General features: G+C 39.9%; 1 protein-coding gene across 1 annotated transcript in view; it reads right to left on the reverse strand.

Annotated features, from left to right (window-relative positions):
• Positions 1–19,641, reverse strand: part of CTDP1 (CTD phosphatase subunit 1) — a 155,611-nt gene extending 135,970 nt beyond the window's left edge. The window contains exon 1 of the mRNA XM_043978917.1: positions 18,656–19,641. Coding sequence (XP_043834852.1) covers positions 18,656–19,140 — 485 coding nt within the window. The 5' untranslated portion in view covers positions 19,141–19,641. The remainder of the gene's footprint in view (positions 1–18,655) is intronic.
• Positions 19,642–19,847: the final 206 nt, after the last annotated feature.

Consider the following 19,847-nt stretch of genomic DNA (forward strand, 5'->3'; position numbering starts at 1 on the left):
ATGACAAAATTTAGTCACAGAGAAGAGTTGATATAGTGCATACCTCCTTTATCACTTCATTGAAAATGTATGGGGGCAGCTAGATGGTACAGTGGATAAAGCACTGGCCTTGGATTCAGGCGGACCTGAGTTCAAATCCAACCTCAGATACTTGACACTTACTAGCTGTGTGACTTTGGGCAAGTCACTTAACCCTCATTGCCCCACAAAAAAAAGGAAAAGAAAAAAAGAAAATGTATGGAAATATTGGTGTAGAATATTGCATATGCTATCAGACATAGTAGACTTGTGGGTTGGTTTGGATGGATTGCCTTTTTTTCTCCCTGTCTCTTTTAATTTTTTTGTTACAAAGGCTGGCTAAAGTAGGGGGTGAGATGGGGAAAAGGGGATTTATTCAGAAATGAAGGTGGTATAAAAACAGAAGGCATCAATAAAAAAAAATTCATATATATGCAACATAAAAAAAAAAAGTATGGACGCTAAAGTCTTGCTTCTTTATTCTGATGTGCTAGGATAAGGGAGTTAGGTGCACTGACAACTCCACCAGAGCCAAATGGGGAAATAAGGAAGACAGGGCTCCCTGTCATATCATTGATCTCTCTTTTTTAAAGTTTATCTATCTGTGCAATGTTTTCCGGGAAGCTTTGTAACTAGGTCACAAAGGGTCACAGACTATAATGATCACTCGTGGGGCTAAACACACTCAAGTTACACAATGACCTTCATGTATGAACGACTATCGACACTTGTCTCCTTTCCCTAACTCCAAAGAGCAAGCGCTGTTCTGAGGGTTGACTTTTCGTTGGATGGCCAGCAGAGGGAACCCTTTGACATAGGGTCTCATTTCTACCACCTTTCTTCTGCAAGGGAAAAGGATCATGTTCCTAGAACGGTAGTTGGAGTTACAAAGGTCATTAATGCCATCCAGCCCAAACTTCTCATCTTACAGATACAGAAACTCGAGCTCAGAGAGGTCAATTGACTTGCCCACGGTCACACAGGTATTAAATGGCAAGAGGTGGGATTTGAACTGAAGCCCTCTAATCCAGTGCTCTTTTCTGTGTTTCCCTGCTTTTTCATGTTTTTCACTATTCATATTCACTTAAATTTTACCTCTTACAATCAATATCTTTTGTAGACACATCCAATTTTATCACTTTCCCTCTTTCCCCTCTGAAATCCAACTCTTGACTAAAATAAGTTTCCTTCCCCCTTCTCATTTTATCTGTGGGTTTTAAAAAAATCTAATTCAAATATTTAATCAACTCTGGAGGAAGATACAAATCAGTTGTCACTGCTTTGCACTGCTTCAAAATAATCCACAAGTGCATAAGAGGTATGAGCAAAATGCTATATGTTGGGGGGGGGGGAGGGAATGGAGGGATGGGACATGGAGAACCAAGAAAGGCTTACAGGGGCAGAAAAGAAAGGGCCTACTAGCTATTTGTTCAGTCGTTTTCAGTTGTGTCCGACTCAGAGATCCCATTTGTGGTTTCTTGGCGAAGATACTGGAGTGATTTGCATTCATTCTCCATCTCATTTGACAGATAGGAAACTGAGGCAAACAAGGTTAAGTGACAACTAAGGCAAAGAACATAAGAGAACACCAGATGTCAAGAGCCTTAAACGAAGGTATTGCAACAGTTCAGGTGGTTTACAAAAGAAACAAAGAGGAAGAGGCCAAACAAGTCTTGTGGAGGCCGACTTGGCAAAACTCACTAACTAGTTGGATAAGAAGTGGAAGTAAGAGGGGGCAGCTACATGGTGCAGTGGATAGAGCACTGGCCCTGGAGTCAGGACCTGAGTTCAAATCTCACTTCAGACACTTACTGCCTATGTGACCCTGGGCAAATCACTTAACCCCAATTGCCTCACCAAAAAACCCCCAGAGAAGTGAAAGTTAAAGAAGTGGTAGTACCATTAACAACAAATAATGTGGGGCAGCTAGGTGGTGCAGTAGACAAAGCACTGGCCCTGGATTCAAGAACCGAGTTCAAATCTGACCTCAGACATGACACTAGCTGTGTGACCCCAGGGCAAGTCACTTAACCCTCATTGCCCCGCAATAGTAATAATAATAATAATAATAATGTAAAGAAGAGGAATAGGTTTTGTACATGTTGAGTTTGAACCCTTTGTGAAACATTGATAGAAATGCCCTGTACAGTTGAGATACAGGTCTCATAGGAGTCATCTGCACATAGACAATAATTGAAAATGAAAATCATTAAAATGAGATATTTGTAAAGCATTTAGCACAGGATCTAATGCTTATTCCCTTCTCTCTCCTTTAAAAGAAACAAAGACAGTAGATAGAGCACCAGCCCTGGATTCAGGAGGACCTGAGTTCAAATCCGGCCTCAGACATTTGACATTTGACATTTACTAGCTGTGTGACCCTGGGCAAGTCACTTAACCCCAATTGCCTCACCAAAAAAAAAAAAGAAAAAAAAAAGAAACAAAGACAGAAGACTGATAAGGTCAGAACTTTGGGAGTATACCAACTTTAAGGAGGTAGGAAGAGAAGCCAGCAAATGAATAAATGAAAAAGTATACAATTAAATGTGCCAGGCACTGAGCTAAGCAATAGGGATGCTACAAAAAAGCAAGACCTCAAGGAAATTATATTTTACTATGCTAAAACAAAATATATAATGGAATGATGGCCAGCAAGGGTTTTGGTTAGTGATGTTGAAGGGATGATGAGTGTAGTCATCCAACAACTGACTGACACAACTGTTCTTAGAATGATAGTGTTGAGGCAGCTAGGTGGAGCAATGGATAGAGCACAGGCCCTGGATTCAGGAAGACCTCAGTTCAAATCCAGCCTCAGATACTTTACACACTTACTGTGTGACCCTGGGCAAGTCACTTAACCCCAATTGGCTCACAAAAAGGGGGGGGGCAGCTAGATGGCGCAGTGGATAGAGCACTGGCCCTGGAGTCAGGAGGACCTGAGTTCAAATCCGGCCTCAGACACTTGACACTTACTAGCTGTGTGACCCTGGGCAAGTCACTTAACCCCCAATGCCCCAGGGGGGGGGGGAAGCTCAGGACTCCCAGCAAAGATGACAGAGAAGGAGTAAAGAAGTGAGAGGGAAGGGAAGAGAGAATATTCAGAAAAGAAGGTGGTCATCATACTCTGCAGAGGTTAAAGACGATAAGGATCGCCAAAAGATGTCTGGATTAAGGAAAATTCCAGAGAAAATTTAATGAGACACACCAACAAGCCCTCTTCTATCACAGCAGAGGGCAGGGGTATGTGTACTACTAGGACAGAATATCATTTATGTTGCCAGCCCAGTTCTCTGTATCAAAATGTTCTTCCTAAATGTTCTTCTTTGTCCCAAAGGAAGAGGCGGAAGTCCATTACTTCAGTACCAAGACAAAAAGGTATCGATACAATTTTAAGAGAGAGAAAAATCCAATCCAATTCAACCAATATATTTGTTAAGCACCTACTATGTGCTAAGCACTGGGGGACAAGTCACTAGATTTAACAATTAAGTTGCTGATAACTCCAGAGAAGAACTTCAGTGTAAGCCAAACTGCAAAGAAATTCTAAGAAGGGAGTAAGTGATACAATATGTAGACCTAATTTTGATCAATAGGCATGCATGAATGGGAAAAAACAAAAATATTTTTAAGGACTTTCCACATGCAACATGCGAGAGATAAAAATGGAAAGGTAAGAGTTCCTTTTCTCAGAGTTCCTCTTCTAATAGAGGTGATAAAACTTATGGAAGATTTCAGCTCTAAGTAAGATGGAGAGGTTTCATGATCCTTAGGGTACAAGTGCAAAGCCATTTTCATTGACAAAACCATATATCAGTTTTTTATGTTAAATTTTTTGACAATGCCTAAGATTTGGTGGCAAGAACTTTCTTTTCTGGGTTCTCAGTAGCTGTGACTGTATTACCGTCAGAAGCAGTTACCAATGTGTACTTCCACAAAGAGTTATGTATGAGTATGTCCATTTTTATCAAGGAAATGGAATACTAAGTTTGGAAATGAAATTTAACAAAGAACCAGTGTCAACCTCTAAAGCCTTTTACAAAAGTCCAAAATCACCAACTAGCTGATAATAAAGCCTGCTTTTCCTCAAGTAACAGCATTTAACATAAAACATTTTTATTAAACTTCATTTTAATTAGTAGTATTTTTCCAGTTTTCAATCATAAATGCAAAGAATTACAGCTAGTTCTTTTTTTTTTTAAGTGAGGCAATTGGGGTTAAGTGACTTGCCCAAGCTCACACAGCTAGTAAGTGTTAAGTGTCAGGTACTCCTGACTCCAGGGCTGGTGCTTTATCCACCAAACCACCTAGCTGCCCTACAGCTAGTTCTTAATGAATTGGCCCACTACTTATATCTTTTCTATAGGAAAATACACTCCAATCAAAGGATTTACAAATAAACTTGAAACAAACTTGAAATAAACTAAGATCAACCTGTACCCAACCTAGTTCACAACTTCAGTGTTATCTTTGATTTTCTTTACTGTCCCTTCATCCCACATACATAATAATTATAATAATAGCTAACACTATTTGCCATTCTAAGCACTTTACAATTATTATCTCATTTGATCCTGAGAGGTAGATGCTATTATCTCAATTTTACAATTGAAGACATTGAGGCACAGAGAGGTTGAGTGACTTACCCAGGGTCACATGGCCAGCAAATGTCTGAGGCCTGGAACTCAGGTCTTCTTGACTCCAGGCCCAGTACTCTTATCCAGTGCACCACCTTGCTGTCTATAACATCTCATATATTTCCCTTTCTCTCTATTCCCACAGCATTTAACCCTAGTTCAAGTCCTATCAACTCTCACCTAGACTAGTGCATTAGCCCCCTAATTAGTCTCCCCATTCCAATTCTTCCTTCACATAGCTGGCAAAGAATTTCCTGAAAGCTCCAGTCTATCCAAGCCATGTCCTACTCATTAAATTCCAGTGGTTCCCTATTATTTCTAGGTCATATAAATTGTTTGGCATGCAAAGCTTTTCACAGTCCACCTATCACCTTCCATTCATTACTACACTCCACACAATTCATACTAGTCTACATACAAGGCCTTATCTCCCATCTTTGCATAGCTGTCCCCCATGGCTGGAATGTTCTCCCTACTCAACTCTACTTCCTAGAATTGCTGGCTTTCTTCAAGACTCAACTCAAGCACCACTTGCAGCAGAAGGCTTTTCCTTGGTCTCTAGTACCTTTCTCTCTATGGTTTTCCTGTATCTATTTTGTATCTTGTGTGTGTGTGTATACCTATTTATATACATGCTATCTCCTTCATTATAATATAATCTTAACGTGGGAACTGTTGTCACTTTTTCTTTATATCCTCAGTACTTATGATAGTACCTGGTACAGTATTAAGTAGGTAAATTATTGATTGACAGGAAGTTTTCCCTAACATTGAGCTTAAATTGCCTCTGTCATTTCTTCTACCCATTGCTCCTAGCTTTGTCTTCTGGGACAAAACATAAGTAGACTCATTCTTCCCCGTGGCCGCCCATCAAAAATGTGAAGGCATCACATGCCATTCCACCCTAGCCTCTACCCAGTCCTCAATCCTTTTTCTCTGTTTAAACATCCTCAGCTTCTTCAACCAATCTTCATGACACAGATCAATGGCTTTTACCGGACAGGCTGCCCTCCTCCTCTGCCCTCCAGCTTATCGATCCCCTTCTTAAATCCTGATTTACAAATCTGAATACAATGCTTAAAAATAAGGTCAAATAAGAGCAGAGTACAGAGGGACTAGAACTTCCTTATTCTTAGAAGTTATGCCTCTTTTAATGCAGTTTGAGTCTGTATTATCTCTTCTGGCAGCCATATCACAATGCTGACTCATATTGGGCTTGCAGGCCACTAAAACCTCTACATCTTTTTTCAGACAAACTTGCCCTGTAATCATGCTTCCCTAATGTATTCCTAATCCCAAACTGTCTAATGTCACTAGGTCAATATATTTGTCATACTGACCACAACAGTGTAAAATCATGTTATGAGTCACAGAGGTAGATTTCTCTAGCTCATATCACTTGAACTTAATACTGTCTCTCGAAGAACCTTGGTTTCTGAATTTTGAAAAAGGGAAAGAAAGACTTTCATTTTCCATCAAGTCCAAAAGTGTCTTAAGGTGGCATAGTCAAGGAAGAGTGCCAAGGAATACAGATTAGATTTTTTTTTTTTAGAATCCTATGCCTATACCAAACAAACAAAAATTCATTCAGCTGAGCTGCGAGTACCTTCTCAGAAAAAGATGTGTGTGGTTATAGAACAGGAAACAAAGTAGGGCAAAACAAGGTATCACTGATTTCCATAAAAGTAACTACTAGGTTTGATACCTTTACTGTATCTCAACAACAAAAAAAAGAGCAATGTTATAAAGAACTGAAGCTATGACTAAAAAGATTTTATTTTTCCTGGTTTGGCCCTCAAAAATAAAAATAGAAATAGCACAAAATAACTCCCCAAATCATCTTTCTTTGTGTTAACGCAAAGAAACCAAAGCTATCCATAGAACTTTTATACTCAGTACCCATCTTCAATGAGCAAATTAGATAAATCGAGTCCATTTTTTTTTCTGCTTAAGCACAATATAAAAGAAAAATAGCATGCTAAAAAGAACCTTGGCCTGAAATTCACATTTACTTGGTTGAGTTCTGCCATTATCCAGCTATGTAACTAAGGGCAAAAGTTTTAGCTCTCAAAAGGGCCCATTTTCCTCCTCTATTTAAACATATTTTGGACCAAAACTAAGTTTAACTTTTTTGTGTGTTTTATCAAATGATATATTGTAAAATGCTTAGCACAGTGCTTGGCACATAGCAGGTATTAAATAAAGGCTTATTCCCTTTACTTCTTCCCTGGTAGACCATTTTAGTAGTCTTGTTGAACTTATGGGATGCTTCTCAGAATGGTTTTAACAAAATAAAATGCATACCATTACACAGGAAACTAATTACATTGAAACAAAGATATAATTTCCCCCCCATCCACTTTCATGGAATCCCAAATCTATTCACAGATCCTAGGGTAAGAGCCCCTAGACCAAAGAATGCCTTAAGTCCCCTCATTTTCTCAAATTTTATATTCCATTACAGTAAAATGTAAATTTTGCTATATATTGTTAAAGTTTCATGAGTTTCTTAAAAAGCTTTATTACTAAGATTCTTTAGTATAGTCATTCTAAATTATCTACGCTTTTACTCTTCCACTGCCAGCCAAAAGAAAAGCTATACTCAGCCTAAAAGTAAATGACACTAATTTGCCACTAAAAGTCTAGCTATCAGAGGCAGAACAACTGGGCCTAACCACAAAAAGTGGTAACCAGTATGCTGAATGCTCAACAATTTGGTCACTAGTCATCTAAGAACAATTTCTGAGTGTTGTTGTCAGAAGCAGAAACACACAATACAACCAAAGTTTAGCTACACTGCAGACTCTGAAAGTGTTAGCTTAAAGATGAAACAAAACTAAGTTTAAGGATAAAATATATGTGCTTAGTCTCCTTCAAGAAAATCCTAACATAAAAATATAAAATTATGAAAATTTATTTTTAATGTTTCTTTATAGCATTCCTTTAAAACTGATCTCTCCTAATTGTCTATTTATGAAGAGTTCGTTTCCATACAAGTCTTTTTGAGCCACTTTGCTTATCTTTATTTTAAAAAATAAGTTTTTATTGATGTCTTTTGTTTACATCATCATAGTTATCCTATATAACAAACAGCATTTTTAAAGAGGTGAAAAAAACCAGCACAACTGATATATTGAAAAAAAAATATGTGCAGGGGGCAGTTAGGTGGCGCAGTGGATAGAACACCGGCCCTGGATTTAGGAGGACCTGAGTTCAAATCCAGCCTCAGACACTTACTAGCTGGGTGACCCTGGGCAAATCACTTAACCCCAACTGCCTCACCAAAAAAAAAAAAAAGAAAAAGATATGTGCAATGTGTGACACCTATGGGTCTCCCACCTTTCCGAAGAGGTGAGTATCCTTTCATATCTCTTCACTTTGAATGCTGCTTAATCTTTATAATTTTGTTATATTACTTTTGATTTTTTTTGCTGTGTAGTTCTTTCCATTTACATTGTTTTAGTTATTGTGTATATATTTTTCTTGCCTCTACTTACTGCACTCTGCATCAGTTCTTATAGATCTTTCCATGTTTTTCTGTGTTCATCATACACATCACTTCTTAGAGCACAGTAATATTTCCTTACATTCATATACCACAAACTATTTAGCCCTTGCCCAATAGATGGGTATCTATTTTATTACCAATTCTTTGCTATACAAAAAATGCTGCTCTAAATATTTCAGTGCGTATGGGGGCCACACAAGTTTTCAAAGCAAGATACCCATACCCTTCGTCCTTGGCTTTTTAATTTTTCCATATGTACTACCAGCACAGTAAAAGGGTAGGGTAAAAAAAAATACGTGTTGCCTAGGCATGCAGCCAATCAAGTAAGTTCATCAATATGTATACTATGAATGAGTGTAGCAGATGGACAATGAGATGGGAAAAGGCTTACAGAGGAAGATCAGAATGGACTTCATTTCAGAAACTACATAGTTCTTTCTACTGTCCCAAACAGATCACTGTCACAAATGCCCACTTTCTATCACCAATACATCTCTCCCAAATGATTCCATGCTAGTCATGAGACAATTTAGATGATTAAAAACTATAAAAAACTAAAAAGGGAATAAATAAGAAATGTGGTACTTGTAAGTAGGCAGCAGGCTGTTATCAATAATGGTGAATATATAAAAAATGATATTAAATATATATATATATTATATATATAACTAGAAAAGCAACTCCACATAGAGTCTGAAGATCTGTTTGAATCCTCATTCTGCTACTTCTTCTTTGGCCTTAGGCAAGACATTTATCTGTGTGTTTCTTCAACTATAAAGTGAAGCTGAAATCTTTCATCTCTGCATCATAAAATGTGCATTTGTCTTTTGGCAAGAGAGACAAGAGAAAGGAATCTACTACATCAGATATGTCCTTTATAGGAAGGCATGGAGGGGATTTCAATCTGAATTGAGTTAGCCCCAAAGCCTCACAGCCCAAATACCACATATCAGAGGTAGTGAAAAGAACAAGTATAACCATTAGGTGAAGCTCAGCAGTTTCTCATTCCAACAATTATTTTTTTACTTGGGTTCTTCACTTTTTTTTTTTTTAGTGCTGGCCCAAGGCTATCTGGTGAAGGCTATCTCTTAGGTTAATGTTTTTAAATGCATAAAATAAAATATATAGGATTATAAAAGAAAACAATTATATTGAAATCCAGTAATCAAAACATTAAAAGAACAAATTCACCAACCCCAGCTTAAGAATCAGTTCTAATTGGAAACCATATATTCAGAAATTCTTCAGGTACCATTTGTTAACTCAAAAGCGGGGGAGGGGAGCTTTTTTTAAATAAAAAATCAGCAACCAGTATTGCATATGCTAAGAAGGCAATGTTTGATAATATATAATCATACTTTCTTGGATCTTATAAAACAGTGTTGTCAAACTCAAATAGAAAAAGATCCATGCCCTGCATACTGACTTAGAAAACCACAAATTAACATTATTTATTTTGTTAAACATATTCCAATTACATTTTAATCTGGTTTAAGCCTCACAGTTCTGCTGGCTGCTTGAGGCCCAGGGGCAGTAACTAAGACACCTCAGCATAGAACATCTTTAAATATCAAACATTCTGTAAGGCTCACAGTCTTTAAATAAGTTTAATTTTGAAGTACCCAAATACAGAAATTAATACCCCCCATATACAATTTGCTACCATAAGACAAAGGAAGTAAGAAGTTTTTAACTGTTTCCTGTTAAACTATAACTAGACTTGAAACACAAGCAACTGCTAGTTTAATAGAACCCGCTGGATTATGTGATATTTTCACACCCTGTAGACTTAAATGTGATCTTTTGAGTAACAGTCAGCAGGGAAGGAAAAAATAGCTTAACTGAAATTAATTTCTAAATCAATCAATTTAACTGAGGCTAATTTGAAGGGGGGAAAAGGGAAAGATTTCAGAAAATATCCAAAAAGCCTAGCCTATTATAATCTACAGTAAACTGAGTCTGCAAAAGCATTCTTCCCTTCCATACTTTTAGAATGTTTCAGTAGTGTTAGTGAAAGTTTGCTCCAAAGTTCCTTACCCCTAGTCTTCAGATTCTAGAAAATCAAAACCACAAAAGCAATATAACAAATAAACTATTACTAATACAATGAGGTTTGGTCTTAAAAGATAAATTTACCTCCTTTTAACTAGAGGTCCCTCACCTTTTCTCACTAAAATCCTATTGCGATGCCTTATGGAAATGATTCTGGGTTCTTGAAGTTTATGGTACACCAGCAGAGATCAAGTGATGGGCAGGTCTGAGTTGGAAAAGCTCCAGGTATTCACCTGGCAATAGATCAAGGTAAGGACTAGTGGTAGCTAAGTGCAGGTAACCTAAAGTGGACCACCAAGTGATAAATTTTTGTGACAGTCACAGGAAACTAATGAGGGACTGCAATGCTTCCTCAGAAGAGGGTATGTCAGAAGATCATGGTTTTTCAACCTAGAAAGTACATCAAATAATCCCAACTCCGATTTTAAAGATAAGGTTATGAACTGAAGTGAAGTGACTTTAGAAGGTGAAATGAATTGTCCAAGTTCACATAGATAAGACAGTGATGAAGGTACAATTTGGACTAAGATTCTCTAATTCAAAATGCAGGACTCTACTCCACCAACGATGTTGCCTACACAAGGGAATCAGGGCTCCATGAAACAGCGAAGGAGTACTGTCAGTACCAGCATAAAAATTCTTCTTTTGGAGTGTAAATACAATCATCATGCTTCGGTAGTAATAGTCTCCAAACTAAACTATTACAGACACTCAAGAAAATGATTTCTAATGACCTCTTCTCATACTTGTCTTGCCTTGTTGGTTTTTCTGTTTGTTTGTGGTCCTACTTTTGTACTATACAAACAAGGTATTCTGTGCCAGTGATAGCAATTTCATTTTAAAAAATAAATAAAAGTGGAAATAACGATTTTCAGTTCTAGAAATGAACTGATTCAAGAGGTGTTAAAAACTTTCAAATCAAAGTTTAAATTTCACTTTAGTGTTCAAATATATGCATGGCATTTCTGAACTTGGGCTATAGGACAATTTCACAACTCCTAAAACATTGGAAAGCTCTGTGTGACATGCACAGCCTCAAAGCTACACAAATATCAGATGCATGCCCCTGTAACCATACCTACATGGTTTAGTGGAAAAATTTGGGTTCAAATTCAAACCAACTCTTCTACTTACTAGCTGTATGAATTTAAGCTTTCCTTATCAATAAAATTATATAGTAATGTATTTTCAACAATAATTCAACTGCTATAAGGATAAAATTTTTAAATTGTAAATTAATTTATAAATCTTAAATCATTATAAAAACTATCATTAAGTTTGGGAATATGCTAATATTTTACTGGTACAGACTAATCCCTAAAATATTCAAAAAAACCACATCACTGATAGAGGAATAGAATGGAAGTTGTTTGGGAAGAGTTACCAAAAGAATGCTGTTCAAATAATCCAAATCAGGAATTTTTTGAAAAAAATATTGCCTCACAGCCTTCACTTAAGCTAACAATCTGTTTCATTTCTCTTCAACATCATGCATAGGTAAACCATACTGAAACAATACAATGCCAGATTACAGGTGTTTACATGAGATCTTTCTTTTCTTAACATTATTTTAATCAACTTTAAAATTAATATTATTTTAAACAACTTTTTAGTTTCAATGTTGGCCAGAGATCTAACTTGTTTTGTCACCTTGTATAAATCACTAAACATTTCTATGCCTCAGTTTCCTCATCTATAAGATGAAGAAAATGAACTAAATACTTTCTAAAGATCTTTTTCCAGGTCTCAAGTTTCATTTTAATAATTCAGGTACACACCACTAATATAATTTAACCTTCAGGTTAGGTTAGTATTCTGGCAAATTACATAGAACGGGGTTTTGAATTAATAATAATAATAATGGGAAAATCGTATCTCAGCAGTCAAAATGTGAAGATCTCCCCTAGAGTCTAATATTTACTTTTATTTTAAACAGTTTTTTAAAGGTTGATTATTTTATTATCTAATATCTGCTAGTAGCAGGTGGAAAAGTAAATTAGAATGGGGGGGAGGAATAGAAGAATCAGAGGAAAACACAGAGCTGAAAGTGATAGAGGGCAGGAAGCTAAGCTATAGAAAAAATTTAAAGAAAGAACCCAGAAACGCAAAGGTATGGATAGCAGTCAAGTCATTTAGTGATTTAGTGTAGGAGAAAATAAACTTTGTACAGCTCACAAACTCAAGAGCACTGCGGATGAGATAGGACTTTCCAAAGGCTACTCAGAATTTGAACATCTGGTTCAACCCCCTCATTTAGATTTAAAAAAATAATAAAATTTAAAAAGTTTTTAAAAAAGAAGAAACTGAGGGGCAGCCAGGTGGTGCAGTGGATAAAGCACCGGCCCTGGATTCAGGAGGGACCTGAGTTCAAATCTGGCCCTCAGACACTTAACACTAGCTGTGTGACTGGGGGCAAGTCACTTAACCCCAACTGCCTCACCAAAAAGAAAAAAAAAAAAGAAGAAGAAGAAGAAGAAGAAGAACAGAAGAAGAAGAAGAAGAAGAAGAAGAAGAAGAAGTAACTATAGACAATATTCAAAAACTGAGGTTCATAAAGGAGCTTAATTTGTCAAGAAAAGCCTATGGCATGTTAGCATAAGATGAGGTCCAGAAGTATAAGTGACTTGCTCAAGGTCACACAATGAATATGTATTAGAAGAGGGCTTCTTGGGGGCAGCTAGGTGGCGAAGTGGATAAAGCACCGCCCTGGATTCAGGAGTACCTGAGTTCAAATCCGGCCTCAGACACTTGACACTTACTAGCCGTGTGACCCTGGGCAAGTCACTTAACCCTCATTGCCCTAAAAAAAAAAAAAAAGAAAAGAAGAAGAGGGCTTCTTAAACTTTTTCCACTTGAGACCCCTTTTCACAAGAGAAATTTTTACACAACTCCAGGTATATAAAATAGGTATACATAACCTTTTACTGCTGCCAAATTTTTTGTGACCCCTACATTCATTTACAAGACTCCATAAGGGGTTGTGACTCACAGTTTAAGAAGCTTTGTATTAGAAGAGTAATTTGCACCCAGGTCTCTTCAGATTCTAAGTGAAGTACTCTGAACATTAGACCACAATGCCTCAAAAATGCATATACATGAAACACATATATCACACAAAGAAAACTGAGGAGGGAAAAATCCTAGTCTTAAGGCCTATTTCTTAATCATGTGTCTATGTATGTGAAAATAAACAGCCTTTGCTCCTACTGAAGTCAGGCATGCTTGTAGAAATTTAAATACATCATTCCTTGGCACACACTAATGATTATAATGAAGCATTAAACCTTAGTTCAAACAAATATAATTAGAGTTGCCAGAAGAAATGCAAACAGGGCTCTAACTAATGACTACTGAATGGTCTTTCCCTAGTTAAGCCTCGCCAAAGAAGAGTTCTCACAAACACAGTGGAGCCAAATTAACAAAGCAGGAAAGCCCAAGCCTGGAATGCACTCTGTCCTCACCTATCTCTTACAACCTATTGTTTCCTTCAAAACTCTGACTAAGTGCCACCTTCTACATGAAGTCTTTTCTGATCCCCCAGTGACTAGTAGCTCCCTTTCCTCCAGCCCACAAATTACCTTCAATATTGTCTCTATTTGCTTATATATGCACATTATCTCCTTTTGTCTCGGTTCCCCAGGCCTAGGAAGTGTAGGTACTTAAGTATGCTTGTTTACTAATATTTCTTGGGATAACTGTGTATATAGACACAAACATATGCATATCGTATAGATAATGGGATTTTAAAGCTAATAGAGGCCTACTTGGAGACCAACTCCCTTCATTTTATAAAGGTAAGACCCACCCAGAGATATCTCCCAAGGTCATGACATAGGGAGAGCTAGTGGCAGAAAGGGGACTCAAAATAGACACAAAATGTAGAACATAATAAGGGTCCAGGAGAAAGTAGCCAAAAGGGAGAGATATTATAATTAGCTTTATATCAAATAAGCATGTCAAATCCCAAAAAAGTAATTCTTCCTATGAACATTCTAGAGACCATTCCATCTCTCTCCTCGCCATACATCATCTATAACCAATACCTCCATTTCCTTCAACCTTTCTACCTATTCCTTTACAACCTATACCATCTATTGAAACTGCTCTCAAAATGACAATGACCATCGAATTGCCAATCCAACAGTCTTTCTTATAGTTCTTTTTTATGTTCCACACCGAAATTGACACTTCTGCCATATCCTGGTGCTGAATATAGGACTTTCTTGGCTTCTGAGAATACATATTTTCCTAGTTTTCCTTCCAATTTAATAACTACAACTGTTTCCTTCACTGGCTTCTTATCCATACTTATTCAACAATTATCTATGTGCAAAGCAGTGCAAAATAGTGGAGAGGCTGGGGAAGGTTGCTGTTCACTAATATTGTCCATATAGTATCTTCTTTTTTCCTACCTTTCACTCCCTTGAACAATCTCATTCACTCACTGAGGTTTTCAAGGGCTTCTTCCACTTTAGAGGATTCCACATTTGTTATCTTCCAATCTAGCCTCTCTCTGAGCTCTGTACCTGAATGTTCAGCCTATGGAATATCTCCACCAGGAGAACCGCCTCCAACTCAAATGACCAAAACTATTCTTTTCTCCTAAACTTGCTATATCATACTCATAGGTCATCAATGTTCTAACTGGCTTTTCAAAACTCTCTTGATTCTTTCCTCTCTACCACACACATAGCCAATTCACTGTGAAGTCTAGCCAATTATACCTCTATGGACTCTCTCATATCCATCTTCTTCCCACTAATCCCATATCCACCAACTTAATATCATTTGCCAGGACCATTGCAACAACCTCCAAATAGGTCTTACCACACTTTCTCTTTTCCAAACTATCATTCAAGCAACTGACTCATTTTCCCTACTGGCTATCTGGCCATGTCAGCATTTTGTGCTCAACTCTTCAGGAAATCCCTCTTCCTATCACCTACCAAGCAAATTTCAAACTCCTCCAGCATCCAAGGACCTCCAGGCTATCATCCTTTAGAAGCCAAAGCGGCTGCTCATGAAGCATAAGTCTGACCATGTAACACCCCTATTCAATAAAGTCCACTGGTTCCCTATTGCCATCAGGGTCATAAAATACTCTGACCTTCATAAACCTTTCTAGTTTTCTTACTCTCCCTGTTTATTCTGTGATCTAGTTACTCTGGCTCTGGCTTCCTTATTATTGATCACAAGACACTCCATCATCTCCAGACTTCATGCATTTTCACACATTCAAGGGCTGTCTCCCATGCCTGGAATGCTCTCTCTCCAGGATTCCCTGGCTTTTTTCAAATCTCACCTAAAATCCCACCATCTGAAAGAAGCATTTCCCTGATGTCCTTAATGTTAGTGACTTCCCTCTGGGATTATCTCCAATTAATCCTGTTTATATCTTATTTGTAAATAGCTATCTGCATGTTGTCTCTTCCATTAGACTGTGAGCTCAACTCCTGGCACATAGTAGGAACTTAATCAATGTTTGCTGACTTGTCTTGATGCCACAAGTGGAGTCATTTTGCCCAGTCTTATTCATATTACTTCCTTCCACTTACTATGGAATTATTGGAATAATCCACTATGATTAAGTCAAACCAGACTGTTCTCTGTCCTCCAAATGTATACTGTACCTTTGCTTTTAGTGTTTCCTATGCCTGAAAAGTCTTCCCTTCCTCTTTACCTATTTAGCCCATCTGGTTAAAAATACAACTAAAATGCCATCAAGGTTCCTCTAATTACTGCCCCTAAAAATGAGTAACAACCCTTGGACCGGGGCAGCTAGGTGGGGCAGTGGATAGAGCACCGGCCCTGGATTCAGGAGGACCTGAGTTCAAATCCGGCCTCAGACACTTGACACTTACTAGCCGTGTGACCCTGGGCAAGTCACTTAACCCCAATTGCCTCACTAAAAAAAAACAAAAACAAAACAAAAACAAAAACAAAAAACCCTTGGACCTTCACACTGCTTTGCAATTCCTGTAATGGCAAATGTTCACTGAATATTGTATTTATTTATGCATGTTTTATACCCCATTAGTTTGAACTCCACAAGGGTTAGCAATGCCTTATCTAACATTTGAATCTTGGATTGAAAGTGCAAAAATAAACCAAAAAATTCCTGTCAAATTTAATTCCAATGGCAAAACAACAACAAAAAAGTATCAACACAGACAACATGGCACAATGTAAGAAAGCACTGAATGTCATGTTCAAATCTCTTCTCTTACATGTCCTTAGCTGTATGATCTTGAGAAAGTTACTTAACCTCCTTGGGTCAAAAGTTTCCTCATCTGTAAAATGAAGGGGCTAGACTAGACTCCCACCTCTCAACCTATAATACCATTTATTACACATAAATAAGGAATAATAACAACAAATGCTATGTAAGCAATAAGATTGATTTGTTTTTACCTGTAGGCTACACCTAAGTTACATCTGTGGGTTGTGATTTTATTGGTGCAGGGAACTGAAAGTGAAGGAACTCTTTACTAAAATAAATCAGCTACTATTCTGTAACATAGTCTTAAAGGATTGCCAGACAGATTGAGGTTAATTGGCTTGCCCAGGGGTACACAGCCAGCACATGTCAGGTGAAATTTGAACAGTTCTGAATGACACTCAAGATAGCTTTCTACCCACCACACCATGTTTCCTCTAAGGTCTTCTAAAAAGGTTACTTTATATTTTGACCAATTGCAAATAAGTATACTATACAAAAAGCTGACCCCCCCCCAAAGACACACAAAATAAATAACATTACCTTGAACCCAAGGGGAAAGAAAGTAATTACAGGACAATTTTCCTTAGAGCCACTGTACAGTAAAGAATACCACAAGTTCAAGAACTTGATGAAAGTAATCTACAATGTTTGTGTGGGTTTTTTTAATGTTGATATTTCAGCAGTGGATCCTACCACTCAAGTGAAATGATTATTTTTTCACCTTTAATCATCTTATGATGACCCAATGACTCATTTTGGTTTGAAACAAATAAGTACTGGGACAGGATAGAAATCTGGCTCACTCAAAAGCTTGATGTGATTTTTTTTATACACTAGAGACCTCAGTCTCATACATTCCTCTAAGCTATGATGCACAATTGTATCAAATTTTTATAACTTAGTTTCACCAGATTAGAGCACAGGAAAAAACAAGACAACACCAAATAATTCAATTTGAACAAGTTAGTGTATCAAAACAATACACGGTTTTGGCTCAGATGCATGCATATATACATGCATACATATGTGTGTACACATATACATATAGATGTCTATTTAGGTAGATATAGTTCTACACACGCATATATTTCAGTGTTACCATTCTGTTTTAATCTTAAAGTCTATGCATATATTTCAGTGTTACCATTTTGTTTTAATTTTAAAGTCAAATAAATTTTTAAAAATAAGATAAATATGCTTGGTTCTCTTAGAAACTGATTCCCATCCCCCACTTTTTTTGTAGTAATAAAATAACAGCTACAGCTTTCTGGCTACAAAAGAAAAGATTTGTTAAAGAAGAAAAGAAAATCAGATGCGATTTTAAAAAAACAAAAATTTTTGTTTGTCCAGCTATTAAGCAGCAACTTAAAGGAGAGAAGCCCAAAGTTGCAGAGTAGGGTGGGAATAGCCAAAACAAAACAAAAAAACAAACACCCAACAACAACAGGTTTCAAGGTGCAAGAGTTTTTCATTCCCTAAAGAAATGCCATCATCAGTTAGATTAAGGCATCTCTGTCCCGCGGTGAGCCTCAGAGACCTGACAACAAAAAAGAATCCTCCAGCTATTCCTGAGAGGAGGGGCCTTATTTCACTCACGTAATTTTCCCCTTTAAGCCCACCTGCAGAGCAGAGGGTGGGGTGGGGAAAGAGGGAGGAATGGGAAAACTAGGATGCAGGAGAGCTCTCAGAGCCGGCACCTGCCCCCTCCTCGCTCACGTCCTCCGGTCGCTAAGAGGGTTCACTAGAAAGCACCAGGCGCGGAACCCACCCGGCCCAGTGGTCCTCCCAGATGCCCGAGGGTGGCATGGGGGGGCTCGGGGGGGGAGGGGGAAGAGGAGCAGAAAGAGAGTGAGTGCAGGAGGGTCCCGGGACGTGAAAGTTTAGAGACGGCGGAAGTTCTCGGCTTTCATTTTTTTTTCCTCCGCCCCCGACCTCCGGGAAAAAGAATGAGAACACTCCGGCTTGGGCACAGTGGCCAGCTCCCTCTCTCTTCCTCGTCCTCCTCCTCGCCAGGTCGGCCCAGGCCAGTCTCACTGGGGTAGGGAAACTGAAACAAGTCGGTGCCCAAAGATGCCTGCGGCTGTCAGATAGGAAGAGGAGCGTCCCAGGGCTGGCACCTATCAAGGGGCGGTGAAAAAGTCTGGGAAGAAGGGGAAAAACCACGGGGACGCGAGTATCCCCTAGGCGCCCCGGCTAGCATCAGAGGATCCCACCGCCGCTTACCCTGGGGGGACCACCTGTCCCCGCTGCGCACACAGCTCCAGCACCACTCCGGCCCGTTCCGACTTCACCCTGCGCTCAGCCAACCGCTGGGTCCGGCCGCAGCCGCCGGCCTCCGGGCAGGGCGAGGGCTCCCTGCGCTGGTTCCCGCACGGGTGGGGGCTTCCTTCGCCACCGCCCCCTTCTCCCTCTCCTTCCCCGGCTTTCCGGCGCGCGCTGCAAGGCGGCAGCGCGCCCGCCTCCCCTCCGGCGGGAGGCACGATGGGGAGACACACAGCCAGCACCGTGCCGATCTGCACCGCCGTGCCGGCCGCCACCTTCCACTCCAGCAGCCTCAGCGGCCTGGGGCCCGGGCAGCGGACCTCGGTCACGGCCGCCGCCAGCGCTGCGGGGCCCTCAGCAGAGCCGGCCGGGGCTGGCCCCTTGACGGTGGTGGCAGCTGCAGAGTCCCCGACGCCGCCGCCGCTGGGGTCCGCTGGCGCCTCCATCACCCTTCTGGTCGTGCGTCCACCGGGCCCGCTCCCCTGCTCCAGCGCCGCCGCCTCTAGGTCCCGGGGGCTGGGGGGCAGCACGGCGCGCGGGGCGGGTCGCTATGGCAACGCGCTCGCCGCCGGCTCGAGACTAGGAAGCGAATGAAGGAAGGTTAGCCCTCCCCCAAAGGGGGAGAGGGGAACAGCGACTGCAAGAGACGGAAGGCGGAGTGGAAGGAGAGGTTAGAAAGGTGTGAGAAAAAAGTAGTAACTGTTCCTTTAGGAGGGGGTCAGGATGGGGAGGGAGGATGGAACGCGGAGAGGGAAGGCAGAGCCGTACGCGCTTGCGTAGTCAAGGCCCGGCTTCCATTTAAAGCCACAGTAACGCGGAAATCCCAGCGTCCTGGGTGTGGGATAGGCGCGGAGGTGGTTAGTTCAGCTCTTCCCGCCCTGTGCTCAGCGAGTCACCTCGCGCCAGTTCCCCCGGTCCATGACGACTTCCTGGAGAACGTGATGACCTCACGGAGGGGAGAGGGCGTGGCAAAGGGGAGGCTTCTCACGTGCTTCCCCCAGACCGCGTGTGTGTCTGTGGGCGGGCGGCCTGCGTGTAAACACACGTAGGCGCACACGCACGCGGGAGGGAGGGCTACGGAGTACCGGGAGCTTGGAGAGAGGGCGGCCGCGTGAGCAACTGGTACCGGAAACGTCCACGGAATAACCCTCAC

Source organism: Dromiciops gliroides, chromosome 1, assembly GCF_019393635.1.
Source record: "Dromiciops gliroides isolate mDroGli1 chromosome 1, mDroGli1.pri, whole genome shotgun sequence".
Taxonomy (NCBI): Eukaryota; Metazoa; Chordata; class Mammalia; order Microbiotheria; family Microbiotheriidae; genus Dromiciops; species Dromiciops gliroides.